The 20,298-nt window shown below is 33.5% G+C and overlaps 2 protein-coding genes across 5 annotated transcripts in view; one reads left to right on the forward strand and one right to left on the reverse strand.

Moving 5' to 3' along the window:
• LOC137657021 (beta-1,4-glucuronyltransferase 1-like) overlaps positions 1-20,298 on the reverse strand; it is a 289,570-nt gene that overhangs the window by 15,314 nt on the left and 253,958 nt on the right. The window contains exon 1 of one of the 4 annotated variants that reach the window (XM_068391378.1): positions 160-341. The exons of 1 other annotated variant lie outside the window; for it this stretch is intronic. In XM_068391378.1, the coding sequence (XP_068247479.1) occupies positions 160-225 (66 nt within the window). In that variant the 5' untranslated portion in view covers positions 226-341. Of the gene's footprint in view, positions 1-159; positions 343-20,298 lie in introns of those variants that run through there. 2 more of the 4 variants (XM_068391380.1, XM_068391377.1) reach the window with 2 other exon arrangements.
• Positions 1,696-20,298, forward strand: part of LOC137657219 (uncharacterized) — a 164,344-nt gene continuing 145,741 nt past the window's right edge. Inside the window, exons 1-2 of the mRNA XM_068391561.1 lie at positions 1,696-1,707; positions 16,491-16,668. Coding sequence (XP_068247662.1) covers positions 1,696-1,707; positions 16,491-16,668 — 190 coding nt within the window. The remainder of the gene's footprint in view (positions 1,708-16,490; positions 16,669-20,298) is intronic.

A 20,298-nucleotide genomic window follows, 5' to 3' on the forward strand; every position in this document is an offset into this window, starting at 1 on the left:
AAGGCATTTATCAAATAGAAACGAAAGTTGACAGAAAATATAATCTAACCACTTAGCAACGAAAAACAGCAAAGGAGATGGCCTATACCAGAGTCTATTTTCACATAAGTATATAGCCTGCAAGACACGTATGCAAAGTTAACCATTTTATTTACTTACGTATGATGATACATATTTTCTTACGATTGTGTGACGACTCATCGCTACTCCAGGTCTCTTAAGCATTGAATTGGGATAATTAACTGATATTCAAGTTTTTTTAAACAGCGATTGTGTACACCAACAGTCCAGTACTCAGTTACCTTCCACTAAACTAACCCTAGTATTGACAAAACCGAGAAACACCTTCAAGTACCAAACTTAAGATGTCCAGAGGTCATAATGCATAAACAATTCACAGCAGTCGTCAACAATGACATTAACCAATAAAAATAAATCATAATTGTACTTTTATAATTTCCTTCAATTTCCTGCGACAATTACAGGTCACAATTAAATTATATATTTTTTTTTCTATACTGTGTGATACTCTAAATGCCTAAGAATGTATACATATATGAAGTGCGTAAGCTTCCCTTTTGTGATACTTTACTTGAAGAGCAGTTTTTTTGGTCCTATACAACAGGGGGACCCTACTTCAGGACCTCCACAGTCATTTTATCATGTTCGTTCGAAAGCATTCTAACATTTCACACCACATATTGCTCGTTTATTGTCAAATCCACACTATCGAAGCACTTAAAGAACAAGAAAGTCTTCAGCTTCCTCTTGAAAGCCTTAATATCTTCAGTCTTTCGAATGTCTAGTGGGATCTTATTGTATAGTCTCGGGGCCGCATATTTAAGGGTTCTAAAGCCTACAGTAGACATAATTCTAGATTCCAGTATTTTGAAAACATCTGTAACTATTCTCGTGTCAACAAGATTTGTTGGTTGCACATGTAGCAATTCTCTTAGATATTTTAGACGGCCGGCTCTGATAACTTGACGGGTTATTGTACATATTTTAAACTCAATTCTCTCTTTAATCGGGAGCCCGTGTAAATTGATTAGTAAAGGAGTGATTCTTTCTCGGGGTGGTGCTCCTTTTATTATGTTTTGTAATTTCGTAATTTGCACTTTTGGTAAATTGTAATAGATGGAGTTACAGTCGTCAATTCTGGCAATAACACACTTTATCACAAGCTTCTTTAAAGAATGTTCATCCAGATACTTCTTTATAAAAGCAATGTTTCCAAGATGATAACCAGCAGTTTTTACTACTGTACATTTTCATTTGGGCATAGGACCAGGAAAACAACCTTTCAAGTAGAGTAAAATAAAAATAATGTATTTCTTACACTGATTTACAAACATAATTTATCTAAATCAAGCAAAAAAAAAAGATTAGATAGCCGGAGTAAATATCTCGATTTAATTTATATTATAGGAAATAAACTACACTTCTCATATACATTGTACCGTTTTTCCCACTATTTTAACATTTCTTACCCGCTAAACTTTCAATGGCAATAGTCCTTTTAAAGAAAGAAAAAAAAATAAAAACCGAAAAAAACACGGAAAATGAATTCCAAACACGCCTCTGGTATTTCCGCGGCAATTCTAGCAAAACGGCGAAGTAGGATATTTGCATATCAGAGAGCCCAGTTGATAATTGCCTTTAAATGGGCGTGAAGTAAACGCTTTTATTCTCAATATGTCGCTGAATGTACGTTGGAAGATTTCCACATTTTTGAAGACATTTGTTTTCCTATAATTAAAACTTTCAACCAGACAGAAAACTTATGAAGAAGAACAGATAAAGCAAAGAATATCTTTGGCTACCTGACTCTGGGACATATTTGCTAATTTTGTCCGAAAGAAAAATTAAATGAAAATTTTGACGTGAAGTATACATCAAACACATTCACCTGCACATGTTTTGCTCTAAAAAATGAACTTAACAACTCATTCTGAAACAAGGGAAGACCTGTCTTCGAATATCCACACCTAAGAAGGAAATGCATAATAGCAATGCACACTGTTTTACCTTTGTATAAACAAAACAATTCGAAAATGATTTTTGTCTTTATACCTTTTCGTCACGGTTGTTTTGAATGACTCCCGATTTCCACACAATTCCTTATCACCTTATCAGGCCTACGAACCGCCTTTGGCCAGAGGTATGTGCTAGCATAAAGCCAGCTTAATATAAACCAATCAAGCAAACTTTTGTTGCATCCATCTGACGCCCAGCAATCTTGATTTTTCCTCTTGATTTTTGCTCTTCTTTATAATCAAGTAACATCTACTACAACATCGTCAACATGTAAATGACAACTTCGAAAAGATTGTCAATGTGTAAATGACGGCTACGACATCGTCAACATGTATATGACAGCTATTACAACATCGTCATCATGTAAATAACAGCTATACAGCATCACTAGTATGAAAATGACAGCTATGACAACATCGTCATAATGTAAATGACAGCTTCGACAACATCGCCAACATATAAATGACAACTACGACAACATCAAAAACATGTAAATGGCAGCTATGACAACATCGTTATCATGTAAATGACAGCTACGGCAACATCACCAACATGCATATAATATCTACGAATATATCGTTAACGTAAATAACATCTACAACATCGTCAACTTGTAATTAACAGCTACGATGTAATCGCCAACATGTAAATGAAATCTACAATATGGAAATCACATCCACGACAACATCGTCAACAAGTAAATGACAGCTACAACAACAGCGTTAACGTGAAAATAACATTTGCGACAATATCGTCAGCATGAAAATAACATTTACAACAACATCGTCAACATGTAAATACAGCTATGACAACATTGTAAACACGTAAATGACAGCTACGATAACATCGTTAACTTATTAAATAACAGCTATGACAACAACTACAACAACATCATCAACATGTAAATGACATCTACGACAACATTGTCAACATGTAAATAGCAGCTTCAACAACATCTTTAACATGTAAATGACATGACAGCTATGACAACATCGTCAACATGTAAATGATATCTGCAGCAACATCGTCAACATGAAAATAACATTTACGACAGCATTGTCAACATTTTCCGTAAATAACCGCTAGGACAACATCGTCGACATGTAATTGACAGCTACGACAACATAGTCAACATGTAAACGACAGCTAAGACAACATCGTCAACAAGAAAATGACATCTACGACAACATTGTCAACATGTAAATGACAACATCGTCAACATGTAAATGACATCCTCGACAACATCGTCAACAAGTAAATATCAGCTATGACAACATCATCAACGTGTAAATGACAGCTACGACAACATAGTCAACATATAAATGACAGCTACGACAACATTGTCAACAAGTATATAACAGGTACGACAACATCATCAACATGTAAATGACAGCTACGATAACATTGTCAACAAGTAAATAACAGCTACGACAACATCATTAACGTGTAAATGACAGCTACGACAACATAGTCAACATGTAAATGACAGCTACGACAACATTGTCAACAAGTAAATAGCAGCTATGACAACATCATCAACATGTAAATGACAGCTACGACAACACAGACAACATGTAAATGACAGCTACAACAACATCGTCAACAAGTAAATAACAGCTACGACAACATCATCAACATGTAAATGACAGCTACGACAACATAGTCAACACGTAAATGACAGCTACGACATCATCATCAACATGTAAATGACAGCTACGACAACATCGTCAACAAGGAAATGACAGCTACGACAACATCGTCAACAAGGAAATGACAGCTACGACAACATCGTCAACATGTAAATGACAGCTACGACAACATCGTTAACAAGTAAATTACAGCTACAACAACATCATCAACATGTAAATGACAGCTACGGCAACGTCATCAACATGTAAATGACAGCTACAACAACATCAACAACAAGTAAATAATAGCTATGACAACATCATCAACATCTAAATGACAGCTACGGTAACACCGTCAACATGTAAGAGACAGCTACTACAACATGTAAATAACAAATAGAACACATGTAAATAACAGCTACGACGGCATCGTCAACATGTAAATGTCAGCTATGAAAACATCGTCAACATGTAAATGACAGCTGCTACAACATGTAAACAATAGATAATCAGCATGTAAATAACAGGTACGACAAAATCGTGAAGATGTAAATGACAGAAACAACAACACGTATATGACAGCTATGACAACATTGTCAACATGTTAATGGCAGCTACGATAACATGGTCAACATGTAAATAACAGATACAACAACACGTAAATAACAGGTATGACATCGTTGTCAACATGTTAATGACAGCGAATCGCTGTTTTTTTTTTTTTTTTTTTTTTTTTTTGATTGGGAGAGAAGGCAGAAAACCAATGAATAAAAAAAATGAGTATGAATCCAATGGCCGACCCCTTCCCCATACTGTCACCCCTGAGAGACAAAGGAACGAAAACAAAAAAGCATCAAAGAAAATGATTAAACAATTTTTTTTTTACCTCGAAACAGCACAATTGCGACTTGATTTACATCTGCATAATGAGATTACATCCTGACATCTATTTTTACAAAGAGAGTTTGTGATTGAATAGGGATTTATGTATATTGCACAGTATTTGAATTTACATTCGTTTTTTAAAGCCAAAAAGAAATATCCATTTTTATTGGTGGAAAGCGATTTCATAAAAAAGGAGACGGGAAAAATTCCAAAAATTAAATGTATCAAAATAAGAGAGGGTAGTTGAATAATGATATTTCATATGATAAGAGAAAATTATAAGACGGCATCAGAAAGAATTTCTTATCACTGAACATTTTTTTAAAATTCTCCGTTTTCTTTGCCTACATTTTCTATGGTTCTCAAAAATCATGCTGCCTGATTAATACATACCTATATAAGTTTATTGCTCTGTCGTTTAGTACCATCAGCATTTTTTATGTCTGTTTTAAGTCCAACTGTAATCATATGTCATAGTAAAAAGGCTCTCTTAAAATCTGTTAATTGTCAGCGCATACATACAAGAAGTTTTTAAATTAAATGAAAATTTAAACAGACTTTGACGAGATAACTTCAGCATTATGATAAGCTGTAACTAAATAAATTTAGGCTACCGATGGGCTAAGAATATTACAGAAAAGCTATAAAAAGACACACTTAACATACGACTAGACCTGAAACTTTGCCCTATACTCAAAGCTTCTAACAATCGTTATTTTGGTTGATTTGTTATAATCAACTTATTTCTTTATACATATTTTCAGTGACCTTCTCATTAATATATCATTACAATTTTTTAGATGATAAATTGTCAATATTGACAATTAACTTTTATCTACCGAACCATAAAACGATCTGGCGAACAGAACTCGCCCAAGCCCTCAATAAACAAAAGCGATAACAAACCTAAAGAGATTTGGCCGAGTGAGTGTTTGATATGGAAATGAAATACGCTCGCGCTCCCTTTCCGTTTGTTTCCCTCTCTGGTTTTATTTCGGACAAACGATATTTTACAAATCGATATAAATATGAGGGTCAGCTCGGCGCGAGGATTTTTTATTTTAATTCTGCTGTAGCCTTTGATAAAGGATAACTGAAAATCAAAAGGATTGCACAATAAAGGTTTTAACGTAAATTGCAATATTTCTGCCTTCAAACTTTTCATTTTTTATTTTTTCATTATAACGACTTAATAAAAGTTCTCTCTACTTGTAACAAACTCTCTCTCTCTCTCTCTCTCTCTCTCTCTCTCTCTCTCTCTCTCTCTCTCTCTCTCTCTCTCTCTCTCTCTCTCACACACAAGCGGAGCGAGAAACTGTAATTCAAGTTAAAAATGAGAATTACAATAAAAATCAAAAGCAACAATAATAATAACAACAATAATAGAAACATTAAACTGTATGAATCAGTCAGCAGAGAGTCGGTGCATAATCCTATTAAGGAAAGCCATTGATATGTTGATTTTCCATAAAGTCAAAAAATGGAATAAAATGGAATTATTTATAAATATTTTGAATTCTTTCTTACGGTATCTAACTGACACTACTACTCCTACTACTACTACTACTACTACTACTACTACTAGTAGTAGTAGTAGTAGTAGTAGTAGTAATTTAAAGTTTGAAAACTGATCTTATGGATTAGGGGAATAGTGTGTTCAGCTTACTGGAAAATATTGACAACAATATCATTGTAAAAAAAGTACAATGCAGCATACCCTTGATTATAAAAAAAAGTCCAATATATCATTGGTCGTAAAAAATGCTAATATACCCATAATCGTAAAATGTCTAATAAACATTTGATCGGGAAAAAGAGCCCAGTACAACCTTGACCGTAAACAAAAGCCCAATATACCATTGGTCGTAAACAAAAGTATAATATACCTTTTGTCATACACAAAAGTCCAATACACCCTTGGTCGTAAACAAAAGTCCAATATATACCTTTTGTCGTAAACAAAAGTCCAATACACCCTTGGTCGTAAACAAAAGTCCAATAAATACTTTTGTCGTAAACAAAAGTCTAATAGATACCTTTTGTTTAAAGAAAAGTCCAATATACCCTTGGTCATAAAAAAGGTCCAACAAATTTTATCTCTTGTCGTAAACAAAAGTACATTATACCCTTGGTCGCAAAGAAAAGTTCAATATACCCTTGGTCGTAAATAAAAGTCCAGTAAATACCTATTGTCATAAACAAAAGTCCTATAAATACCTTTTGTCGTAAACAAAAGTCCAATATACCCTTGGTCGTAAACAAAAGTCCAATAAACCTTTGGTCATACACAAAAGTTCAATATACCCTTGGTCGTAAACACAAGTCCAATAAATACCAATTACCTTTTGTCGTAAACAAAAGTCCAATAAATACTTTTTGTCGTAAACAAAAGTCTAATAGATACATTTTGTTTAAAGAAAAGTCCAATATACCCTTGGTCATAAAAAAGGTCCAACAAATTTTATCTCTTGTCGTAAACAAAAGTACATTATACCCTTGGTCGCAAAGAAAAGTTCAATATACCCTTGGTCGTAAATAAAAGTCCAATAAATACCTATTGTCATAAACAAAAGTCCTATAAATACCTTTTGTCGTAAACAAAAGTCCAATATACCCTTGGTCGTAAACACAAGTCCAATAAATACCAATTACCTTTTGTCGTAAACAAAAGTCCAATATACCCTTAGTCGTAAACAAAAGTTTAATATACCCTTGGTTGTAAACAAAAGTTCAATATACCCTTGGTCGTAAACAAAAGTCCAATAAATACCAAATACATTTTATCGTAAACGAAAGTCCAATATACCCTTGGTCGTAAACAAAAGTTCAATATACCCTTGGTCATAAACAAAAGTCCAATGATTACCAATTACCTTTTGTCGTAAACAAAAGTCCAATATACCCTTGGTCGTAAACAAAAGTCCAATAAACCTTTGGTCGTAAACAAAAGTTCAATATACCCTTGGTCGTAAACAAAAGTCCAATAAATACCAAATACATTTTGTTGTAAACAAAAGTCCAATATACCCTTGGTCGTAAACAAAAGTTCAATATACCCTTGGTCGTAAACAAAAGTCCAATATACCCTTGGTTGTAAACAAAAGTTCAATATACCCTTGGTTGTAAACAAAAGTTCAATATACCCATGGTTGTAAACAAAAGTTCAATATAACCTTGGTCGTAAACTAAAGTTCAATATACCCTTGATTGTAAACAAAAGTTCAATATACCCTTGGTTGTAAACAAAAGTTCAATATACCCTTGGTTGTAAACAAAAGTCCAATGATTACCAATTACCTTTTGTCGTAAACAAAAGTCCAATATACCCTTGGTCGTAAACAAAAGTCCAATAAACCCTTGGTCGTAAACAAAAGTTCAATATACCCTTGGTCGTAAACAAAACTCCAATAAATACCAAATACATTCTGTTGTAAACGAAAGTCCAATATACCCTTGGTCATAAACAAAAGTTCAATATACCCTTGGTCGTAAACAGAAGTTCAATATACCCTTGGTCGTAAACAAAAGTCCAATATACCCTTGGTCGTACACAAAAGTTCAATATACCCTTAGTTGTAAACAAAAGTTCAATATACCCTTCGTCGTAAACAAAAGTCCAATAAATACCAAATACATTTTGTTGTAAACGAAAGTCCAATATACACTTGGTCGTAGACAAAAGTCCAATAAACCCTTGGTCGTAAACAAAAGTTCAATATACCCTTGGTCGTAAACAAAAGTCCAATATACCCTTGGTCGTAAACAAAAGTCCAATAAACCCTTGGTCATAAACTAAAGTTCAATATACCCTTGGTCGTAAACAAAAGTCCAATAAATACCAAATATATTTTGTCATAAACGAAAGTCCAATATACCCTTGGTCATAAACAAAAGTCCAATATATCCTTGGTCGTAAACAAAAGTCTAATATACCCTTGGTCATAAACAAAAGTTCAATATACTCTTGGTCGTAAACAAAAGTCCAATAAATACCAATTACCTTTTGTCGTAAACAAAAGTCCAATAAATACCAATTACCTTTTGTCGTAAACAAAAGTCCAATATACCCTTGGTCGTAAACTAAAGTTCAATATACCCTTGGTCGTAAACAAAAGTCCAATAAATACCAAATACATTTTGTCGTAAACGAAAGTCCAATATACCCTTGGTCGTAAACAAAAGTTCAATATACCCTTGGTCGTAAACAAAAGTCCAATGATTACCAATTACCTTTTGTCGTAAACAAAAGTCCAATATACCCTTGGTCATAAACAAAAGTCCAATAAACCCTTGGTCGTAAACAAAAGTTCAATATACCCTTGGTCGTAAACAAAAGTCCAATAAATACCAAATACATTTTGTTGTAAACAAAAGTCCAATATACCCTTGGTCGTAAACAAAAGTTCAATATACCCTTGGTCGTAAACAAAAGTTCAATATACCCTTGGTTGTAAACAAAAGTTCAATATACCCTTGGTTGTAAACAAAAGTTCAATATACCCTTGGTCGTAAACAAAAGTCCAATGATTACCAATTACCTTTTGTCGTAAACAAAAGTCCAATATAACCTTGGTCGTAAACAAAAGTCCAATAAACCCTTGGTCGTAAACAAAAGTTCAATATACCCTTGGTCGTAAACAAAAGTCCAATAAATACCAAATACATTCTGTTGTAAATGAAAGTCCAATATACCCTTGGTCGTAAACAAAAGTTCAATATACCCTTGGTCGTAAACAAAAGTCCAATATACCCTCGGTCGTAAACAAAAGTTCAATATACCCTTGGTCGTAAACAAAAGTCCAATATACCCTTGGTCGTACACAAAAGTTCAATACACCCTTAGTTGTAAACAAAAGTTCAATATACCCTTGGTCGTAAACAAAAGTCCAATAAATACCAAATACATTTTGTTGTAAACGAAAGTCCAATATACACTTGGTCGTAAACAAAAGTCCAATAAACCCTTCGTCGTAAACAAAAGTTCAATATACCCTTGGTCGTAAACAAAAGTCCAATATAACCTTGGTCGTAAACAAAAGTCCAATAAACCCTTGGTCATAAACAAAAGTTCAATATACCCTTGGTCGTAAACAAAAGTCCAATAAATACCAAATACATTTTGTCGTAAACGAAAGTCCAATATACCCTTGGTCGTAAACAAAAGTCCAATATACCCTTAGTCGTAAACAAAAGTCCAATATACCCTTGGTCATAAACCAAAGTTCAATATACTCTTGGTCGTAAACAAAAGTCCAATAAATACCAATTACTTTTGTCGTAAACAAAAGTCCAATATACCCTTGGTCGTAAACGAAAGTTCAATATACCCTTGGTCGTAAACAAAAGTCCAATAAATACCAAATACATTTTGTCGTAAACGAAAGTCCAATATACCCTTGGTCGTAAACAAAAGTTCAATATACCCTTGGTCGTAAACAAAAGTCCAATGATTACCAATTACCTTTTGTAGTAAACAAAAGTCCAATAAACCCTTGGTCGTAAACAAAAGTTCAATATACCCTTGGTCGTAAACAAAAGTCCAATAAATACCAAATACATTTTGTTGTAAACAAAAGTCCAATATACCCTTGGTCGTAAACAAAAGTTCAATATACCCTTGGTTGTAAACAAAAGTTCAATATACCCTTGGTCGTAAACAAAAGTCCAATGATTACCAATTACCTTTTGTCGTAAACAAAAGTCCAATATAACCTTGGTTGTAAACAAAAGTCCAATAAACCCTTGGTCGTAAACAAAAGTTCAATATACCCTTGGTCGTAAACAAAAGTCCAATAAATACCAAATACATTCTGTTGTAAACGAAAGTCCAATATACCCTTGGTCGTAAACAAAAGTTCAATATACCCTTGGTCGTAAACAAAAGTCCAATATACCCTCGGTCGTAAAAAAAAGTTCAATATACCCTTGGTTGTAAACAAAAGTTCAATATACCCTTGGTTGTACACAAAAGTTCAATATACCCTTAGTTGTAAACAAAAGTTCAATATACCCTTAGTCATAAACAAAAGTTCAATAAATACCAAATACATTTTGTTGTAAACGAAAGTCCAATATACCCTTGGTCGTAAACAAAAGTCCAACAAACCCTTGGTCGTAAACAAAAGTTCAATATACCCTTGGTCGTAAACAAAAGTCCAATATACCCTTGGTCGTAAACAAAAGTCCAATAAACCCTTGGTCATAAACAAAAGTTCAATATACCCTTGGTTGTAAACAAAAGTCCAATAAATACCAAATACATTTTGTCGTAAACGAAAGTCCAATATACCCTTGGTCGTAAACAAAAGTCCAATATACCCTTGGTCGTAAACAAAAGTTCAATATACTCTTGATCGTAAACAAAAGTCCAATAAATACCAATTACCTTTTGTCGTAAACAAAAGTTCAATATACTCTTGGTCGTAAACAAAAGTCCAATATACCCTTGGTCGTAAACAAAAGTCCAATATACCCTTGGTCGTAAACAAAAGTCCAATATACCCTTGGTCATAAACAAAAGTTCAATATACTCTTGGTCGTAAACAAAAGTCCAATAAATACTAATTACCTTTTGTCGTAAACAAAAGTCCAATATACCCTTCGTCGTAAACAAAAGTTCAATATACCCTTGGTCGTAAACAAAAGTCCAATAAATACCAAATACATTTTGTCGTAAACGAAAGTCCAATATACCCTTGGTCGTAAACAAAAGTCCAATATACCAGAGGGAGATTTATCATCGTTAGCATTTTCATATCATGATTGTTCTAATGTACTTCACAATCAATGATCTGGCATTTTTTTTTTTTTACAAGGTGAAATAATCCTGTATTTTGGCAATTTCCATTCCTTCAATATTGACTATTATTACTGCAGATGATAATTACAATAATTATAGCACTTATAATCCATGCTCTCCTTGCTGAATGTAACATCATAGTTGGTCAAACTCTTTAAGCAAAAGTTCTAAATAGGGATATAAGAGATGACGACTATTGCATCTTCAGGGTGTAAGGATCGCAATGGTGTGTTTTTTCAACACAATTTAGGCTCCCTGCATTGCCGGTAGCCAACACATAATAATAATAATAATAATAATAATAATAATAATAACTAGCGGAACCTGTGTAAATTACACGAAATGATATTTTCAATACTAATTATCTTATTCCTAACCTATACATGTTTGAATAAAATGTGATAAGATTTGACTTGTGTATTTATTTTAAAAAGAAATGAGCATTACATGAAATTGGGAAAGCTATAAAAGATGTGCTTCGGTTAAGTAATCAAAGTCTAATGTGAATTTGTAAGAGTATACCATGAAATTATGTCCGTTTTCTTTAAGCAGAACCAGTGTAAATTACAGGAAATTATATTTTCAATACTAATAATTTTTTTGCTAACCTATACATGTTTGAAAAAAATGTGATAAGATTTGATTTGTATATTTATTTTAAAAAATGAGCAATTCATGAATTGGGAAAACTATATGAGATGTGCTTTGGTTATGTAATCAATGTCTAATGTGAATTTGTAAGAGTATACCATGAAATTATTTCCATTTTCTTTAAAGCGTGACACACAATAAATAACACACACGCTAACGTATTAATATATAGATAATAATAATAATAATAATAATAATAATAACAACAACTATTGCATTCATTATAAGTGAAAATGTAATGGGGTCACTGGAAAATTATCCAGCGAAACTTTTATATCATACACTAATACTCGAGATATGCATTTCTTTTGCTGCACAGGTGGCACTGTGGAACTTTCGTTTCCCTATCTTGGTCCACTCATGTTTCAGATTTCGACATTGCCTTCAAGATCTTTAAGTCATCAAAGATCAAATTTCTGATACAAAGGGGAAAAGAAAAACGCTAACTAAACTAACGCTATGTTTTTCATAATGTAAAATTATGATAATGAAATGAATGTTTTTCATAACTACGAGCGGTGTGAAACACATTTCCTAACTTTAACTTCATTAATGTTTCAAACAATTTATCAAATCAATATGGAAGGGGAGTGAACTTAGTTTACCAATCTAAACACCAGATAATGAATCTAATGGATAAATAAATTATATTACTTTGTACCTCTCTCTCTCTCTCTCTTTCTCTCTCTCTCTCTCTCTCTCTCTCTCTCTCTCTCTCTCTCTCTCTCTCTCTCTCTCTCTCTCTCTCTAATTAAACAAGAACTTTAAACCTCGCAATATAAATCATGACTTGGGAATAAATTCAGGTAATGTATCAAACTAATTGGCCATTTCCTAAGAGCATAATGCACTTCCTCGCTACCGCAGCCAGTTTCCAAGCAAATGGTCACGCCCATCAGAGCTCCTTAAGGAAAGAGAGAGAGAGAGAGAGAGAGAGAGAGAGAGAGAGAGAGAGAGAGAGAGAGAGAGAGAGAGAGATAGCAGTTAAATTGTATTACAATTTCTCCCTCTTTTCTTTCTAGTGATCCTTTTAATGTTATGGTTATTATTATGGTGATCACAATCATCACTGGTAATAGCGTACAAAGAAATACTCTTCGGGGAATATTTGAATTGATTGTCATAATATTAAAAAAAAAAAAAAAATAACGCAGACTCATTTCATTAACTTTTGAACTGAAATTGAAAAACAACATAAAATTTTTCCTTTTTGAAAATCTATGGTAACTGAGACTGCACAGAAATTTCAGATAAAACACTTTTCGTATATTAATTACAACTATAAAAACATGCTTTCTATGTAGCCTACAAAGGCAATATAAAAACATTTAAAATAAAAAAAAAATATAAAACTTAGAACTTGTAATTTGCCAGTTTGCCTATGGCAAGCTTTGTATTCATACATGCCTTCTTAAACAAGTTATATATATATATATATATATATATATATATATATATATATATATATATATATATGTATGTATGTATATATATATATATATATATATATATATATATATATATATATATATATATATATATATATATATATTACGGCTGACGAATTGCGCAAACTCCCGAGCCCCAAACTCACCTGCTTATTTTTACATAAATCTGTTATACTTGTAAAATACCCGAGCTCTGATAATATTACGCAACTCCCAGCTGGCAAAATATATGAACACTGAATATCCAAAGGTCCCATGCATTACTCAAAACAAAACTAGGTGATTACTTATGTGAACTATTCAAAAACCAACCTCTTATTTCGGTTCTTAGTTAGGGAATACGAGCAAAGCACTGAGAAAAAATATTGGTGATTGATATAATGCACACTTTACCGAAAAAAATGAATATATTCGATAAAAAGTTAACAGTAATTCACAAAAATTAACAAAAAAATAAATCACTCGAAATATTAAATCTGAACTAAACCTTAAACAAAGACAAAAGAAAGACACTTTGAAAAAAATTATACAATCCCTTGTTTCACTGGAAATTAATTTATAAAAATATTTAATTTTGATAATTCATGAAAAAAGTTAACACTTTAACACTAATGAACAAACAATAATGAAATATACATATATGCAACTGTCACACTTACATCTTTTGGTTCACACGAGGTTACAGAACGGTTAAGCAAAATTTTTAATGCACTTCACTGTTTAACCTAAATCTCACAGGGCCAGTTAAAATGTTATGTTAAAATGTACTTACATTAAAACACTACACTAGAATTAAGATCCAATAATTTCACCAACGTTTGAACAACACTATACACAATATATGTTGGATAGAAATCACTTTTCGTTTGAGAGGACACACACTTGAGAGGAGAGAGGGCAGGCGGACGTTGGCTCTTTCAAAGGGATAGGTTGGATCTCTTCTGCTGCTTATGCATTGCTAGGTCCTATATATATATATTGACTTATTTTCCTCTAGAATTTTCTAGTGGATCATTCTCGTAGCGTGGGGGCATGGCTCTAGCGGCGTAAGGTTGCCAACATAGTAATTTGAAGAAGGGGTACTAACCTTGCTTGAGAGGCAACTGTCTCTCAGTTAACTCTGACCACCTTCGTGGAAACATAAAAAAGACGTAATCCCTCGTGCTCATACCTCGTATGTATCACAGCATACCTAAACGAGCTACATAAGACTTCGTAACAAAACTGCGTGAAATAAAAAGTTAACTCTTAAAAATAACATAAATTTACATATACTGAATTGAATGAAAATACAGTTAAATAAATGACGAAAATCTTATGTAAATTACATACATTACTTAAACCTACACGAGTGGAACTCACCTTGCGAGCTGGCTATACATCTCTTAAATACAAAAATGAAATACATGAATAGATTATTTACTCTTATGCCAGACCAGCTTCGTAATAATATATATATATATATATATATATATATATATATATATATACATATATATATATATATATATATATATATATATATATATATATATATATATATATATATATATATATATACATAAATGTATAAAAACTGAATATGTATACAATTATATACGTGCATACATACAATGGGAAAGCATAGCAAATAAACGTGACTATAAAGGTAATGATGATCAGAAAATTACCGATTAAAAGTCAAGAAAATGAAACTCGCACAATACAAGCACAGCGGAAGTAAACAAATAAAGACGTGAATATCCCGTATCTTGTAGACCGTCTAAAAAGGGCCAAACACTCATAGACATAATTGGACGAGAGTTTGAACGCAAGATTAATCAAAGATATGTAAAGCCAGCGAATAACGCTCGGAGGCATTTGCAAGCGAGTCCCATTCTCTGCCAACGACAGATTACCAGGTTCCATCTTCTTAATCAGTTGTTCCTTTAATAGACAACACTAATCATATAATTAGCCAGTATGCTTTCCAGACTTTTAAATGCAGGATCGCACTGGGGAATCAGGAAAGGGGTTGGGGGATAAATTCTCCACCACGCGGGACTAGAATGTGGTAAATAATATGTAAAGCGTTTAGAGACTACCGACTGCTATTCTCTCTCTCTCTCTCTCTCTCTCTCTCTCTCTCTCTCTCTCTCTCTCTCTCTCTCTCTCTCTCTCCATTACATACAAAATAGCAAATACTTGGAACAGACTTCCAGCAGACGTAGTAAACATTAACACGGTAAAAGAGTTAAAGAATAAGTTAGACAAGATCACAAGAACACTCTAAATGCTTAAATTAAATCGCTCTACCAAAGAGCAAGTGGAGTCTCTGCGGTTGGACTAAAAAGTCTTTGAGACACCCAAAATCCTTGTAACTCTCTCTCTCTCTCTCTCTCTCTCTCTCTCTCTCCTCTCTCTCTCTCTCTCTCCTCTCTCTCTCTCTCTCTCTCTCAGAGATCTTACACTGGATCTCGTTTCTATAAGTCTAAAACGATTGGTATGAATTGACCAATATACCTTATTCTCCTGTATCAAATATTCACGTACACTGTTAAAAACCGTAATTTTAACCGGAAATTCTCAGTAAAAAATAGATCTTTTTTCAGCCGTATTTCAGTAAAATACAGGCGACCGTAATTTTACCCAACTTTGTTATTATCCTTTACGGGTTGGTGACCGTAATATCACTTCCTTTACGTCAATATATCCGTTTTGAAAACTGTAAATGTCTGGCAACATTTATTTCAGGACTTTTACTATTTTTTACGGCAAATTTCTAACAGTGTAGCAATGCCGTTTGAGTCCATCTGACGGCAGTGAAGGAAAATGGTTACGTTTTGTAAATTTCCCAGTATTTTTCAAGCTGGTGACTTGTCGGATGCTTGAAGAATTCAGTTAAATTTTACTCACAAAACAGATGTTTTTATTGTTGTCCCTGTCCCTCTCTCCTTCCACGTCTTTTTGCTGTGCTTCCCCCCACCCCCAGATTCCCCCTCCTCCTCCTCCTCCTCCCCCTCTCTCTTTCTCATCTTTGTTAGAGGTTTCCCATTCAGGTAGGAAAGGAGGAGGCACTGGCGCCTGCGCGTTCCATACCCTGACGGCGTGACAGCCGAGCAAGCCCTCATCGATTTTCCCAGTCCAGTCAGTAGCGATTGTGGCACTGCTGGATCTGGACCTTTGGCAACGGCGGCATCAACATGGTCCTCGCCGACCAAACCGTCTCCTCCGAAGATACGTAAGTGTCAGTTTATTTCTGTCAGGTCATCTTTCTCTTATCTATCCCTCTCTTTATCTCCATTCCATATGCTGAAGTGACAGTCCATCTTTTCCTTATCTGTTTTGTGTTTCATGCACTACGTGGACACGTCTCGACGGTTCTCAGTTCCTTATCAGCTGTTGCTGAATACGTGAAAACCGGAGATAAAAGACAGAGAAGAAAACAGTTAGAAAGTTGGGGGTTTGGTATAAAGCGCGCGTGTGACTCTTCTTTCTCCATTCCATAATCCTGGACACTATGTTGGGTCCCGATAGGTGCTTGCGTGTGCCTGTGTTTACGTTTCGGAAAGTTCTCGTGTGATCCGATCATGAACGCCCACTGGCCAGTTCCTTTCGCATTTCATATCATAATGAACAAAGCCTTTGGGTTTACGCCATTTAGGTAAAAAAAAAAATGCTGTTTAATAAATAACTTATTTAACCAGCCCGAAAAAAACGTCTGTTGTTTATAAGTGAGAAATTGTTACGAGTGTGTTCGCATGTACACGAGTGCGTCATCCCGTTCAGCTGACATTTATTATTAATGAATGCGAGGGCAAGCCAAGGCTGGACTGGCTTGAACGAAAGTCTGGCTTAGTGACTCTCGAGTGAAGGCAAGTTGCTTGCGGTGGTGCAACACGAAGGAAGAAGGAAAGTTATCGAGAACTCTTGACCGAGTGGATAAGAAACAACACGTCATGTGAGCGCTGATGCGAAAGGATTAATTACTCCGGATATAATTTGATGGATAAAAGGTGTTAATTAATGTTACGTGTTTCGGAATCTAAAGCGAGAACTGATAAAAAGAAAGAATCTATAATAATAATAATAATAATAATAATAATAATAGCGATAATAACGTAAAGATTTTGATAATAATAATAACAATAATAATAATAACAAAATGTCTGAAATAACGTAAAGATGATGATAATATTAATAATAATAATAATAATATGTCCAAAATAACGTAAAGATGATAATAATAATAATAATAATAATAATAATATGTCCAAAATAACGTAAAGATGAAGATGATGATAATAATAATAATAATAATAATAATAATAATAATAATAATAATAATAATGTCCAAAATAACATAAAAGCAAATTTCCTTTTCGAAAACATCCAGAAGCACTTAATGCAATGCAAAGGTATTCCGCGTGTCCATGTGCATGTCATTAGATACTGCATGAGATTTGATTCACTAATAATGTCGTTTTTTAATGCGGGACACTGCAGTGGTAATTCGCTTTAATTGGGGTGACTTTTGTAGTCGTTTTCATGAAATGAATAGATAAATACTTGAGATAATTGTATAATAAATATTTATATGCATATTACAATCGTAATGCTACATGCCAGAATTATATCTAATTTTAATTAATGACAAGTATTTTTTTTTTTTTTTTTTTTTTTACAATTTACGTATGAATTCAAAGACGCGAAATATTTTATTTACGTAAAATGCGAAATATTTTCTTTGCGTAAATTCAAAGACGCACGCAAATTATTTTCTTTACGTCAAATCAAAGATGCGAAATACCTTCTTTTCGTAACCTCAAAGACGCGATTTTTTTTACGTAAACTCAAAGACGCGATTTTTTTTACGTAAACTCAAAGACGCGATTTTTTTTTACGTAAACTCAAAGACGCGATTTTTTTTTTACGTAAACTCAAAGACGCGATTTTTTTTTACGTAAACTCAAAGACGCGATTTTTTTTTACGTAAACTCAAAGACGCGATTTTTTTTTACGTAAACTCAAAGACGCGATTTTTTTTTCATAAACTCAAAGACAAAATACTTTACGTAAACTTAGACGCGAAATAATTTATTTGTGTAAACTCAGACGCGAAATATTTTTTTTATGTAAAGTCAAAAAAACGAGAAAAATCTTCATTACGTAAACTCAAAGACGCGATTTTCTTTACGCAAACTCAAAGACGCGATTTTCTTTACGCAAACTCAAAGACGCTAACTATTTTCTTTATGTAAATTCAAAGACGCAAAATACTTTCTTTAAGTAAACTCTGACGCGAAACATTTTCTTTAAGTAAATTCTAAGACGCGAAATATTTTCATTAAATAAACTCAAAGACGCGAAATATTTTCTTTAAGTAAACTCAAAGACACAAAATACTTTCTTTAAGTAAACTCCGACGCGAAGCATTTTCTTTAAGTAAATTTTAAGACGCGAAATATTTTCTTTAAGTAAAATCAAAGACGCGAAATATTTTCTTTACTAAACTGAATTAGAATTCCAAACACACGAACATTGTCTTGAAATTTGTGCAGTATTTTTTTTTTTAAATAATCTGGTACATAAATGATCCAAGTACATGGAAATTGACACATAAATTGCATTAGAAGACACATGTAATGAGATCTCAATTTTAGATGATATCTAGATATTTCCTTTTATCACGGAAGATATTCAAGGCAAAATATTCAATTTTTAATTCCATGTGGTGGCGGATGTGGTAACGTCCCTGACTGGTGAACGCCAGACTGGGGTTCAAGTCCTGCTGAAATGCGTTAGTTTCTTTGGTCGCTGCAACCTCACCATCCTTGTGAGCTAAGGAAGGGGGGGTTTGGGGGGAACCTATAGGTCTATCTGCTGAGTCATCAGCAGCCATTGCCTGTCCCTCCATGGTCCTAGCTTGGGTGTAAAGGGGGCTTGGGCGCTTATCATATATATATATATATATATATATATATGTATATATATATGTATGTATATATATATATATATATATATATATATATAGTGTCAGTCTCTATGGCATTGTTCTGCTCGATAGGGCAATGCCACTGTTCCTCGCCTCTGCCATTCATGAGTGACCTTTAAACCTTTAAACCTTTAAAGGGCGATCACAAAGCAGTCAATTTCCGGCGGCCCGTTTTAACTGTAATGCATTTGGCGCCAAAAGGCTTGCACGAAGGTGCACCCAACAACTCGTGTCAACGCTAGAATAGTTACAGATGGGTTCAAATTATTGGAACAAAGATATATGTCTACTATACTGTAGGTTTTAGAGGTTTCAAAAATGCGGTCTATAAGACTGAAGATATTAGTTTTCAATAAGAAATTGAAGACTTTCTTGTTTTCTAAATGCTTTGATAATGTGGATTTGGCAATTAACGATTATGCTCTGTTATAGATACACTGAACACTTAAGAATGTATAGATAAATTGATGTTGTAGGTCCTGTAGGGCACATGGTTCCCAAGTGTGATAGGACCAGAAAAAAACAGCACTTAAAGTAAAGTTATGAAGATTAGAAGCAACCAAAAATAACAGAACAAAAAGTTAAGACTGTTCGGACGAACTAACAATTGATAAACATACACAAAGAAGATAATGGAAATGCAACAATGTTAAAGTGTAATCAAAGAAATATAAAATAGCAATTAGCAATGGTTACTAACACCAATTTACGTCAATAAACAGATGAAAAAAAAGTGCAACAGATGTTTAAATGAAAAAAAAAAAAAAAAAAAAAATCGGCCTGTCACACATGGAATGAATTAAGCATATAAAACTCCCATTTGTGGTTCTAAACATCAATGGCCGAGTTCTGCACGATCAATCGATAAGCACGCGT

This window comes from Palaemon carinicauda, chromosome 18 (genome assembly GCF_036898095.1).
Source record: "Palaemon carinicauda isolate YSFRI2023 chromosome 18, ASM3689809v2, whole genome shotgun sequence".
Classification (NCBI taxonomy): Eukaryota; Metazoa; Arthropoda; class Malacostraca; order Decapoda; family Palaemonidae; genus Palaemon; species Palaemon carinicauda.